The sequence below is a fragment of the Alosa alosa genome, chromosome 17, assembly GCF_017589495.1.
Source record: "Alosa alosa isolate M-15738 ecotype Scorff River chromosome 17, AALO_Geno_1.1, whole genome shotgun sequence".
NCBI classification, from domain to species: domain Eukaryota; kingdom Metazoa; phylum Chordata; class Actinopteri; order Clupeiformes; family Clupeidae; genus Alosa; species Alosa alosa.
The window spans coordinates 20187872-20199937 of record NC_063205.1 but is presented as its reverse complement, the minus strand read 5'-3'; the positions used below and the strand labels follow the sequence as shown (position 1 = coordinate 20199937).

Below are 12066 nucleotides of genomic sequence, written 5' to 3'. Positions count from 1 at the left end.
TCTGCTCGATGAACTGAGACCGCGTTGTATAGGGAACGTGAATTATGAAGAAACAAATTGTGCTAGTGTTTTGTTTATTTCTCAGCCATTGGATTAGCCCATTTTATTACCGGTATAAGATTCATATTTCTAGACATAGTTACTTAATTAAAGTCCCCCTTGTTTAGAAATAGGGTGAACGACACTTCTTGTAAAACAACCAATAGGAAGTTGCTGTTCTACAGACTGCTGTTGGTGCATTCTCTCAATATTGTTCACTTTTGGAACACTGCAGTACCACTGTTATGTTTATGCTTTTTTTTTTTAAGCAAAAAATTCACATAAAGACTTTTTAGTTCATTAGCATTCTTTTTAATCAGGGGATCCTGAGAGCAAAGTTTTCTTTAGTGCTTTAGCTTTTTTTGTATGATTCCATAACCACACTCATTTCATGTATAAGCCACCTAGTTAAACACAAAAAAAGTAAAAATGAGGTGTTGTAATTGAAGGTATCTGTGACCTAACATAGTCAAAACTGCACGAAATTGGAAGTGCAGGATCATTATGACACCCTCTGTATGTACGCCAAGTTTTGTGGAATTCCGTTCATGGGGGGCCACACAATAAATTAATTTATGTTACTATACACCAACTGGCCTGTAGGTGGGTCAAGACAGTTTTCTGTGAATATCTCGAGAACCGTAAGGCCTAGGAGGTCCACCTTTTTTTTGTATGTTGGTCTTAAGGGGGGCATGTCAACCCATCCCATTACCACTTATTTCATGTATAGCGCCACCTAGTTAAAAATTAAAAAGCAAAAAATTAGGTGTTTTCATCACAATATCTCTGGCTGACAAGGTCAAAACTGCACGAAATTAAAAGTGTAGGATCATTATGACACCCTCCGAATGCATGCCAAGTTTTGTGTACTTTCGTTCATGGGGGGCCTTACAATAAAATAATTTATGTGTACATTTAGTGACGTTCACCAACAAGGATTCCCGGGACACTGAAAGACCGGGGTACACGAAACTTCGTGGGCATGTGGTGGCATTTTTCGTTTTGATCTGTAGCCCCCCCGCTGGACTGGACCCCCCGAAAGGAGGGTAGGGCAGACACAGTTCTCTGTGAATATCTTGAGAACTGTAGGGCCTAGGATGACCATTTTTTTCTGTATGTTTGCCTCCAGGGGTCATGTTAACCCATTTCATGTGCTCACATGTGCAAAAACAGATACACACGAACACACATACATTTACAGTAATCATACGTATGACACATACTCACACAGTAGACATATGTACGCATGCATGCACATGCACAAACACACATACGCAGGCAAACACACAAGCACGCACACACACACACACACACCCACACACATAAACATAAACTTGTACACACACACATGCACACAATTCAAGAATTTCTCAGAATTATGAACAGGCAAGATGGGGGTAGGGTTGTATAAAATTAATTTTACATGTGAAATCTGGCTTATGGTTGGTTGGATCGTTGGCTGGCTATTCTATCGCCCCAAAAGGTGCGGTAATTCCCGGTATAGATGGCCAGTCCGCCCATGGTAGGAGCTGAGATGACTTAACACACAATGTAGATGTAGGGTATTGTATTGCAGGAAGTGGGTGGGGCTGTTACTTTTAACTGCTTGGTGAACTGAGACCACAGTGTTGTATGAAACTTGAATTATGAAGAAACAAATTGTGCTAGTGTTTTGTTTATTTCTCAGCCATTGGATTATCCCATGTCTCTGTAAGTGTTCTTCTTTTATTATGTTGTTTATTACCGGTATAAGGTTCATATTTCTAGACATAATTAATTAAAGGCCCCCTTAGAAATAGGGTGAACGACACTTCTTGTAATACGACCAAAGGAAGTTGCTGTTCTGCAGACTGTCAATGCATTCTCTCTATATTGTATTGGAGTTATGTTTATGCTTGCAAAAAATACATATTTAGTTAATTCATTACTGCGCTTCTCAACTGTCAGGGGACCCTGAGAGCAAATCTTCTTTAGTGCTGCTTTAAGACTATCTAAACGGTTGCATTGTACCTTTTTTCTGCTTCACTGTTTGAAATGCAGTGAATCTGTCCATTATTGTATGACCTTGTGATTAGTGTAGGCCTATCAATACACTAAATCTCTAACAAACGCTTTGCAAAGCTGAACACATCCCTTTGTATTGTAGTATTATAAAGCCAATGCTTGCACTTTGTGTAGAGTGCTTCAAACAAACACTGAGCACTCACAGCCACAACCATAACTAATTGCACAACCAGTGGTTGTGCTTTTGCAAGTTTACAAGCGTGGCATAAAAAAACTGTAAACAGACCTATTTGTACAGGGGGATGCCAGTGATCGAAACTATAAGAGCCACAATAGCTTTCTTTGGTAGACCAGAAGGAGTATTGAGGTTACAGTAGTTGAGGCAGCTAAAGCATGTAGCCTACAACGTTTTCAGTATGAACCTGGGAGTGAATTGGTTGTATTTTAGAAGTATTTTCAAACTGTAAGAGAGTATTTTCATTTATAATACTGATATGGGATTCAGAGTTTAAATCATGACCTAAGAGCACCCATGTGACCTGGCAGTTAATAGCCTATAGGGACATTTTAATCACTAACTCTTCTGTGTATGTTATCACTTGCTTCAACCAGATACTGTCTAATAGGAAGAGAATTGGCACTGTCTGGTTACTTACGGTTTCTGGACTGGTTGCAGTTCCTCCTCAGATTCCACCTGAGGGCGCTCGCAGGCGTGTGCAGAATGCATTGAGGTCTATGGAGCTTTACCCCTCAATATCCACTTTTCTCTGGATATAATTTTTTGAGTAGTAATTTGAATGTTGCATTCGCTAGGAGAGGCAAAGAAAATACACACTGTTGATTGTTACTGTATATTTTTTGAAGTCACGTAAGTCTTCTAAAAAGCCTTTCAAATATGTCAATGACGTCATTCATTAGCACAATGCTAGCGTGATATGGGCAACAACGACCCAACCTGTAAGAAATGAAAAGGACATAAGTACTCGTTCATTCAACTTTAGATCTAAAATCTATATTGAACTTGAATTGAACTACAATAAAATCTACGATTCTTCCACGACAAGCAGGTGAAAGAGATACATTTAGCCATCTAGCTCCATAGACCCCCATTCAACCTGCACTCGCCCGCGATCACCCCCAGTGGAATTCTAATGGAACTGCAACCAATTTCGATACAATGAGGCTTAATAGGAAGTGCCAAGGCTCTCTGTAGACGGGCTCTGCTTCAACTCCCTGAGATTTAATGACAGTTTTGGGGAACTGGAACTATGAAGAAACACATCGTTTTTCATTTTTCAGCCATTTTCATAGCCAAGTGCAAATCTATGTGAGTGTTCTGCTTTTATTGCTTATTGTATGCTGTTCATAGGGGTGGACAACAATGTACTTGAATATACAGTACATGTACTATAGTTACAGGTAAATAGGTTTAGCGATTCTGTACATAAGATGAGTGTTTTTTTACTTCAATTGAGAGACAGCTTTTCTGTTTGAATCCCCTCACTACTTCACGGAAACAGTGTCAATGGCCACTGCTTATGCCTGATTCTTTCTCTCAGTGTATTTCTACTCAAAGAGATATGTGTTTGTTGATCCATATTTTGGGAGCGAGTCTATGGGAGGTTCACATATCGTGTTTACCTGAAATTCAGAATTGATTCAAATGGTAGTACAGGATTGCTATTAAAAGAGGATAGAAGGACATATTCAGTTGAGATCAACAACGCATAACTGTATGTCTTTTATAGTTTTTTGAATAATGTTAAGCATCCTCACAATGTCTCTTTGCTGTAGTTGTTATGTACTTCAAATTTAATGGCATATGCCACTGGCATACGTGACTCTCACTCTCACACACTCATCATTCTGCTGAATAACCATTATTGTATTTACCTCAGCCCAAGACAACAAGTATGCAAGACTCAACGGAGATGTTACTCTTTCCCCTGTTGGAGGACCTGGTCAAGTCGAAAGCGTTGTGTGGAAATTTGGGAATGATAAGGTTGTAGAGTATGATCCAGCCTTCGAAAAAAAAAACTTTATTATGGATCTTTTGTGGAACGAACAACGTTGGATTTGATATCTGGCAACATTACAATAACTAAGTTGACTCACTATGATGAGGGAAAGTACTCAGTTGAGGTTAACAATGTGTTGCTGATGAAGATTTTTTCTCTTAAACTTTTGGGTAAGTCAGTTTACCAAGTGTAGGCCTTTTGTGTCTGTACATCTGATTAATTCAAAGAAATGTTCACACTTGCTCCCCTCTTACAAGCACTGGTCATCACAGGGTAATTAAAATGTACTTAAACATTTTCAGTCACCCATCCTGGCAAATGGGGTGACCCCTCTCTCCTCTCACTATAAATGGTGAAAGAACTGCTGCAAGTCTTGCCTGTAGTATGAAATTGCATTGTGGACCCCTTGTTTAGGTTGACCCTTGTGTGTGGGACCCCACATATAGATTATACATTACTTTACAGGGCATTACTTGTTTTCTTCAAGTCAACATGCTTTGTCCTGTTGCAAATGAAACATTTGCATTCAGTATTGTACAACTTTGGGTCATCAACACTTAAGGGGTAACAAAGTATTCATAATGCCTTGTAATGGTTGACATAAACCTGTATAAACCATTCATAGATGGTTGTGACTGCACTCATAAAGAATTCACCCTTACAGGCAATAATAATTTAGGCTATAAATTGCCATTATCAAGAGGTCAAATAAGCTTAATGCTCTGTGAAACTTCAGAGCTTATAAGATAGTATCTTATTACTTCATGAGTGAAGTCATGGATATGTGGAACATATTTCCTATGTCAATAATCACAAGGCTTTATGAATGTATTTAAATATCCCTTGTCTCTCGAAACAGAGTGGCAAATTATGGGTGAAAATATTCCCCTTGGAAATGAGACGCCACTTAAGGGTCCCACATTACCCGACTTCACCCAATATGCATTTGTTGCCACAAAAAATCTGTGCTTTTGCAAGTTTGCAAATGTGGAATAAAATCCCCTACTAACTCAGGGGAAGCTAGTGATAAAACAAAAAAATATACGAAAACATTACTGTGATCACTATTTACCAGGTGTACAGTTTTTAAGTTTTTAAGCCTATTGGAGGAGAGGTAACGTTTCATCCACACAGCTCCAGTTATGGCCATATTCTGGAAGTTTGGAAAATACAATAAATTTTTTTATTGGGTCCATATTTTGTACAGGTGTACAGGTTGACAGGTTTTTAAGCCTATTGGAGGAGAGGTAACGTTTCATCCACACAGCTCCAGTTATATCCATATTCTGGAAGTTTGGAAAATACAAGATTTTTTTTATTTGGTCCATATTTTGATAGAGAGTCATATGGGAGGTTCATGAATCATGTATCCCTGAATGACTGTACAGGGATGCTTACCCTCAAAACAGGATGGAAGAACAGGGCTGTAGTGGAGGCTAAACGCAAGTAAATGCAGTTTATCCACCTCTGACATTTCAGAAACAGAGTTCATCCACCTCTTATTATAGTGTATCCTCCTCTCAAAAGAGTTTATTCACCAATTGCAGCTTTTAACATTCAAAAATCACACTGTATTATCCACATTCACAATATGTACACTCATCAACAATCTATGAACTATTTAACACTGGTATTGTTTAAACATTGGACAATAACCTCCACCATCATCAAACATGTTCTGAATACCTTCTTATTCCGCATGGCACATTCCTCTTTACTGTGATCACAGAATTCATAGTTTAGCCACCTCTAATTTACCACTACACCGCTGGTCAAAGTCAACAATGCACTGCAAAAAGAATGCGTGTGTGTGTGTATGTGTGTTATGTGCTTTATCCTCATTTTTCATTAATTTTATGTATTTTATAGCATTTTAAATAATGTTAAGCCTCCTCGCAATGTATCTTTATGTAGTAATGCATGTAATGTTATGGAATGTCAAGTGTATTTCAAGTACTGCAACCTGTCAACTACTATATGTGTGATCAACCTTTCTCTATCAGAAAACGTCGGCAAACCAGTAATCGATCCCTCCCGAGAGGGAGACCAGAGTACTCTCACCTGTGAAGGAAAAGCCACAGAGTATAGTAACTACAGCTGGTGGTCAGCAGATAATGCTTTGTTGGCTGCTGGTGACCAGCTGAGGGTCAACAAGACCGGCGACCCAAACAGGGGGTACAAGTGTACACTACACAACCCTGTCAGTGAGCAGACCAGTAACACTGCGCTTGAGGAAGAGTTGTTTCCCGCAGGTGAGCTTCAGAGGAGCAGGTGTGTGTGTGTGTGTGTGTGTGTGGGGCAGGGCCGTAGTCACCATAGACATTGAGGGGGACGTTTCCCCCCAATATTCAAATATGACCAAAATGCCCCCCCCAATATACGGAAAATAAAGAAAGAAAAAAGCGCTAGACTAGGCCTACAGGAAACCAACACGCATCTGAAATGTAATCAAACGTAAATAACACACAAATTAGTGACCTAGTGATGGTTCCAGAGTAGCCTACACCGCTGAATGGTTTGTCCTAGTGGTTTTCCGTTTTTTGATAGTGGCGTGCGCTGTTAAAAGCTTCCATTTACTGCACCCTACTGTGGTGAGGTAGGGCTGTCAACAATATCGCAAAAGCTACCGGTACAATTTTCACAAAACTTGGAAAGGTGTAGCACAGGCTAAGGACATCCCACACATTTTTGGAGCCGATCAGACTCAAAGGGAACTTTGAAACATTTTCCATATTGTAGCCTATTCTCGCAATGATTGCAACGTTTTATTTTAAATTATGAATTTGTGCAAGCCTGTGTCTTTCATTTCTTTCACGTCTTTCAACATAAATAATGCATTCATATGCTAGTAGTAATGCCAGAAATTACCGTTTATAGGCCTCTTAGAAATGGTTGTTGCATCTTGCATATTATTTAGATGTGCACTCAATCGCGCATCCATGCAGGCAAAACGTAGGATTCAAATGTGGCAATGGCACACAAGTTGGAAAAAACGTTTACAATGCACTGGCAGTGATAGCCTACAGTTAATGTGAATCGTGAAACTAAAGAGAGGAATTTGCACCTCCATTCACCAATTAAAGGCTGTAGTAGGCCTAGTGTTTCTACATGTTGGCACAAAACGTCATTTCTGTCAGAAGCCAGTCTATAGCCTAATGCAGGGGGTAACGTGAGTCAGACAGAAGAGGGGCCTGTCTTAGCCTATTCCTGAATCCTGTCCCTTTCAAACTACGTTAAAATTGTCTGAGTAGCCACCAGCATAATACAATCTAAATTAAAAGACAACATCTTATTAGGTTATAGGTCCAAACAGTTAAAAAAAATCTTCAGGTAAGTAACAAGTCAAAGAACCACATTCTGTGTAATATAGAGGTTAACAAAGATACTCTAGTTTGTAATTTATTTTAAAGTATACATTTTGAAGACAAATGGAGTCATACCACAGGTATGGTATGACTCCACCACAGGTATGGTATGACTCCAGGGATGGATTACTGAATGGGCTTACTGGGCCCAAGAGCTCAGGGCCTCTGTGTGAAGTTGCCTCTTCTCCACCCTTCTCTTTTCACAAAACTCACCAGAAGTCATCATTTAAAGGGTCATTTTTTAAAAAATAATTAAAATTAATAAAACATCTTCCATGGGAGAATGCCTTAGGACCCCTCTATCTGGAGGAGAGGGGGGGGGGCATCTCTTCCCAGGGGTTCATAATCCATCCATGCCATGCCTATGTTCGTCAAAAGTTTGGAATACCCTAATTGACTGACTTAACTAACGACTTGTTTGTGATTTCTAATAATATTTTTTGCATGGTAGGACATGTATTGAAATTCTGTTTGGGGGTCCCTCAGACCCCACCACAGATTTGGTCCCCCCCCAATGTTGACATCATGACTACGGCCTTGGTGTGGGGTGTGCTTTATCCTCTTTCTTGACATGGTCAATTGAATCAACAAAACAAACATACACCACAGACATAACAACTGAAAGGGATATACTAATCATTTGCATGCATGGTTTTGTTGATGGATGTCTTCAAGGGAAAAAAAAGTTGTAAATACTCTAGTGTGTCAGAAATATATTAGTCAAGGTCTTGACTGTGCTGTAAGTTTCTGCTTGTAGAGAAATGCTTACTTCTCTAAATATAATGTTTCTTTATTTTCCCTCACAGCTGTTCCTGTGTATTGTCCACTCGGTGGGGAAGTTACTTTAAATTCAGTTGAAAAGCCTGCAGCATTGTCTAGCATAGAATGGATATTTAACTCCTCGGATTCAATTGTTCTCTGGAAGAACAACACGTTACATTTTTATCGGGGATTTCAGAACCGCACATATCTGAATACTGAAACCGGCCAGATTACTGTAGGCAGTTTAACAGCCGAAGATGATGGTGTCTATTCAGCCAGGATAAATAACAGAGGCCTGGCAAAAATATACCAGCTGAAAGTCATTGGTGAGTTTATTCCTCTCTGTGTGTGTTTATGTGTGTGTGTGTGTGTGTGTGTGTGTGTGTGTGTGTGTGTGTGTGTGTGTGTGTGTGTGTGTGTGTGTGTGTGTGTGTGTGTGTGTGTGTACATGCATGTTTCCATTTGTGTATATCTCACACTTCTCTAGTGCATCTCAAACCAAATATCACTCAGTCCTGTTCTGCCACTGACTGTTTGTGTGCTGATCTGCAAGACTGAGAGCTTCCATCATAAAGTGTGTGTGTGTGTGTGTGTGTATGTGTGTCTGTGTGTCTGTGTGTGTCTGAATGTTTCCACTTGTGTAAATCTAACTCCAACATTTGCACGGTTCCTGTGCTCCCATTAATCTCTTTCCTTAATTTCAATTAGCACCTGTGTCCAAGCCAACAATAACCTCGTCCTGTTCTGCCACTGTTTGTGTGCTGACCTGCAAGACTGAGAGCGCTAAAGTCCAGTGGTGGATTGGTGGTGTATGGCAAGAAGGGTCAGCCAATCTCACTGTTGAGAAGGAAGTCAATGAAGACCAGAGCTTCAGCTGTAGAGTCAGTAACCCTGTGAGCAGCGAGACCAGTGATCACATCTTTGTGAACAATCTGTTTCACTATGGTGAGTTTGTTGGAGATGTTAATTTTCTGTTGGCGGTGTGTGTGTGTGTGTGTGTGTGTGTGTGTGTGTGTGTGTGTGGCGTGTACATGCATGTTTCCATTTGTGTATATCTCACACTTCTCTAGTGCATCTCAAACCAAATATCACTCAGTCCTGTTCTGCCACTGACTGTTTGTGTGCTGATCTGCAAGACTGAGAGCTTCCATCATAAAGTGTGTGTGTGTGTGTGTGTGTGTGTGTGTGTGTGTGTGTGTCTGTGTGTCTGTGTGTGTCTGAATGTTTCCACTTGTGTAAATCTAACTCCAACATTTGCACGGTTCCTGTGCTCCCATTAATCTCTTTCCTTAATTTCAATTAGCACCTGTGTCCAAGCCAACAATAACCTCGTCCTGTTCTGCCACTGTTTGTGTGCTGACCTGCAAGACTGAGAGCGCTAAAGTCCAGTGGTGGATTGGTGGTGTATGGCAAGAAGGGTCAGCCAATCTCACTGTTGAGAAGGAAGTCAATGAAGACCAGAGCTTCAGCTGTAGAGTCAGTAACCCTGTGAGCAGCGAGACCAGTGATCACATCTTTGTGAACAATCTGTTTCACTATGGTGAGTTTGTTGGAGATGTTAATTTTCTGTTGGCGGTGTGTGTGTGTGTGTGTGTGTGTGTGTGTGTGTGTGTGTGTGTGTGTGCATATGAAGATAGTAAGATCAAGTCAGTTGAACCATGGGTGGATGTAGAGGTTCCAATAGCTCCAATAGCTTCAATAAGTTCAATAAGCTTCAATAATTTCTTCTGTGGCTGATTTCATTATGTGTGTACTTACTCCTTTTCCACAGGTCTGGAAACCTGGAAGATAATTGTTATTGTGATTGCCGTGGTTTGCATAGTAGCAGTGATAGGCCTACTGGCATACATCAAAAGAGGTAAGGCCAAAGAGATGTGACACTGTTCAACATGCAACATTATTACTGTCATTGGTACAGACAAACACGTCATTCTATTGGTCATGTCTTCTATCTCTTAACAGTCAATCCCAACTTCTACCGCATGTTCTTATTATTTTTGTTTTCAGATACACTGATGACGCTATGGAATAAATGATGTGAATTTTGAAGTAAAGGAGTTCAAGGGTCTTCATTTTTTATTGTATGGTGCGATGGTGGTAGCATAGTGCTTAAGGAGCTGGGCTAGCATGCAGTAACCAGAAAAGTTGTGGGTTCAATTCCTGGCTTTCACAGTTGTACCCTTGAGCAAGTCACTTAACCCCTAGTTGCCCTGGGGAAACTGACCCTTGTGATAAAAGCGTCTGCTACATGTAAATCAGGGATTCCCAAACTGTGGTATGTGTACCACCGGTGGTACACAAGCTTCCACTAGGGGGTACGTGAGATGTCGGAAAGGTGTTAAAAAAAAATATTAAAAAAAATCTTAAGCCTATGTTCTCTTTGTTCTTTGTGTTTCATCATGTTTCACACTGTCTTTTTAGTGTGAGAGCTTATAGACCAGTGCACATTTTGATTTTGTTATTTGTTATCATGTAGCATCATGTATCATGTAATTAAATGATGCCTGGAATGTGTCAATAGAATGTGTTAATGTTTTTATGTGTCGGATGGTGGGGGTACGCGAGTCAAGTCAGGATGTAGGTGGTGGTACGTGGGAAAAAAAATTGGGAACCGCTGTGCTAAATGAATAAATGTAAAAATGTAATATGGGTACAGGGACATTGGTGCCATTTCTTCCAACTTTTTTATGTGATGTGATTTTTATGTGCCCAGAATTTCCATGTAATGCTATTGTTACGTCCCTGTGTGTTTTGTATCAGTGTCTGCTTGCTTTGTTCTGTGTTCTCTGTTTTCTGTTTATTTCAGACGGTCCCATGGGCTAATGACGCTAAATGAACTACAGGGTGATTGAGGCACCACCCTTTTAAAATGAATGTGTTATGTGATGCACATTTTTGAACTTTTGGGGTTTTGGGTTACTGCTGCTCTGCCACACGTTCCAGCAATGCCACCACTCCCAGTCCAGTGATGCCGCTCCTGCCCGCTCTCAGAGTGAGAGTCTGAAAGCTATGGGCCTTTCAAGGCCTTTTGTTGGAGCTTTGTTTTGCAGCCTTAGTTTTTTGCTATCATACTTGTATTTGTGTTAATAAATACTTTAAATTTACCCTGGTTATTTTCGGTTTATGCCATCTCCAACATTTTTGTTCATGTTCCATAACCCCAAGACCGGGACATGGCACTATCTAAACTAAGGTGCTGATAAGGTTGCTTGTAGCGTGTCACTGCTTACAATTTATCAGTTGAAAGTATTTCATGACACCCTGGAGGAAATGGCCTGCTTTTTGTGTCGAAAGAATTAGCTAGAACATTTGTGTAATACAATACTCTCCACTAAATTTGAATGGAGGAAGTTGCAGCTTGCAGGTGCACTCTCTTCTCTTTAAACACTCTTTTCTCTTTTAAAACACGATAAATAGACTACATTTGTTCAGGGTTAAAATGTATTGTGAGAATAGTGTAGTCACGCAGCGGCGTGCAGGGAGCAGTGAGGGGTTAGGTGACTTGCTCAAGGGCCCTTCAGCCCTGGATGTGGGCGTGAGAGAGCAGTGCTCAACCATTTCCCCTGCCCACATTTTTCCTACTCGTCAGGGCTCGAACTGGCAACCTTTCAGTTCTAAGCCCAAAGCCCTAACTAGTAGGCCATGCTGCCCCACATAATAACAATATTTTACCTATCAGAATCCGGCTGTTTTTCTCTCTGTCTGTTTAATTCATATGATTCTGACACCAACTAAAAATGGCATCAGATGTTAATCTTTCTGCAGTATTAAACAAATACCAGTAAAACATGCCCTCTATGGTTGGAACTAGATTAGAACAGACCTCTTCCGGGATGCTGCTTATTTTGGGGATTTTCCTGGGTGGGTATTTGTTTCCT

General features: G+C 40.4%; 1 protein-coding gene across 4 annotated transcripts; it reads left to right on the top strand.

The window, feature by feature from the left end:
• The first annotated feature begins 1661 nt into the window (after positions 1-1661).
• On the top strand, positions 1662-11230 carry si:ch211-132g1.3 (carcinoembryonic antigen-related cell adhesion molecule 2). Of its 4 annotated transcripts, none has more exons than XM_048267814.1 (8): positions 1662-1749; positions 3942-4231; positions 6065-6313; positions 8233-8514; positions 8897-9133; positions 9492-9728; positions 9960-10046; positions 10196-11230. In XM_048267814.1, the coding sequence occupies exons 2-8, from the start codon at positions 4204-4206 to the stop codon at positions 10222-10224; spliced, it is 1149 nt and encodes a 382-aa protein (XP_048123771.1). In that variant the 5' UTR covers positions 1662-1749; positions 3942-4203; the 3' UTR covers positions 10225-11230. The 4 variants fall into 4 exon arrangements, with proteins under 4 accessions (XP_048123771.1, XP_048123772.1, XP_048123769.1 ...); XM_048267815.1 differs by lacking the exon at positions 1662-1749 and adding an exon at positions 3292-3370; XM_048267812.1 differs by lacking the exons at positions 1662-1749; positions 3942-4231 and having other exon boundaries at positions 5406-6313.
• The last annotated feature ends 836 nt before the right edge of the window (positions 11231-12066 follow it).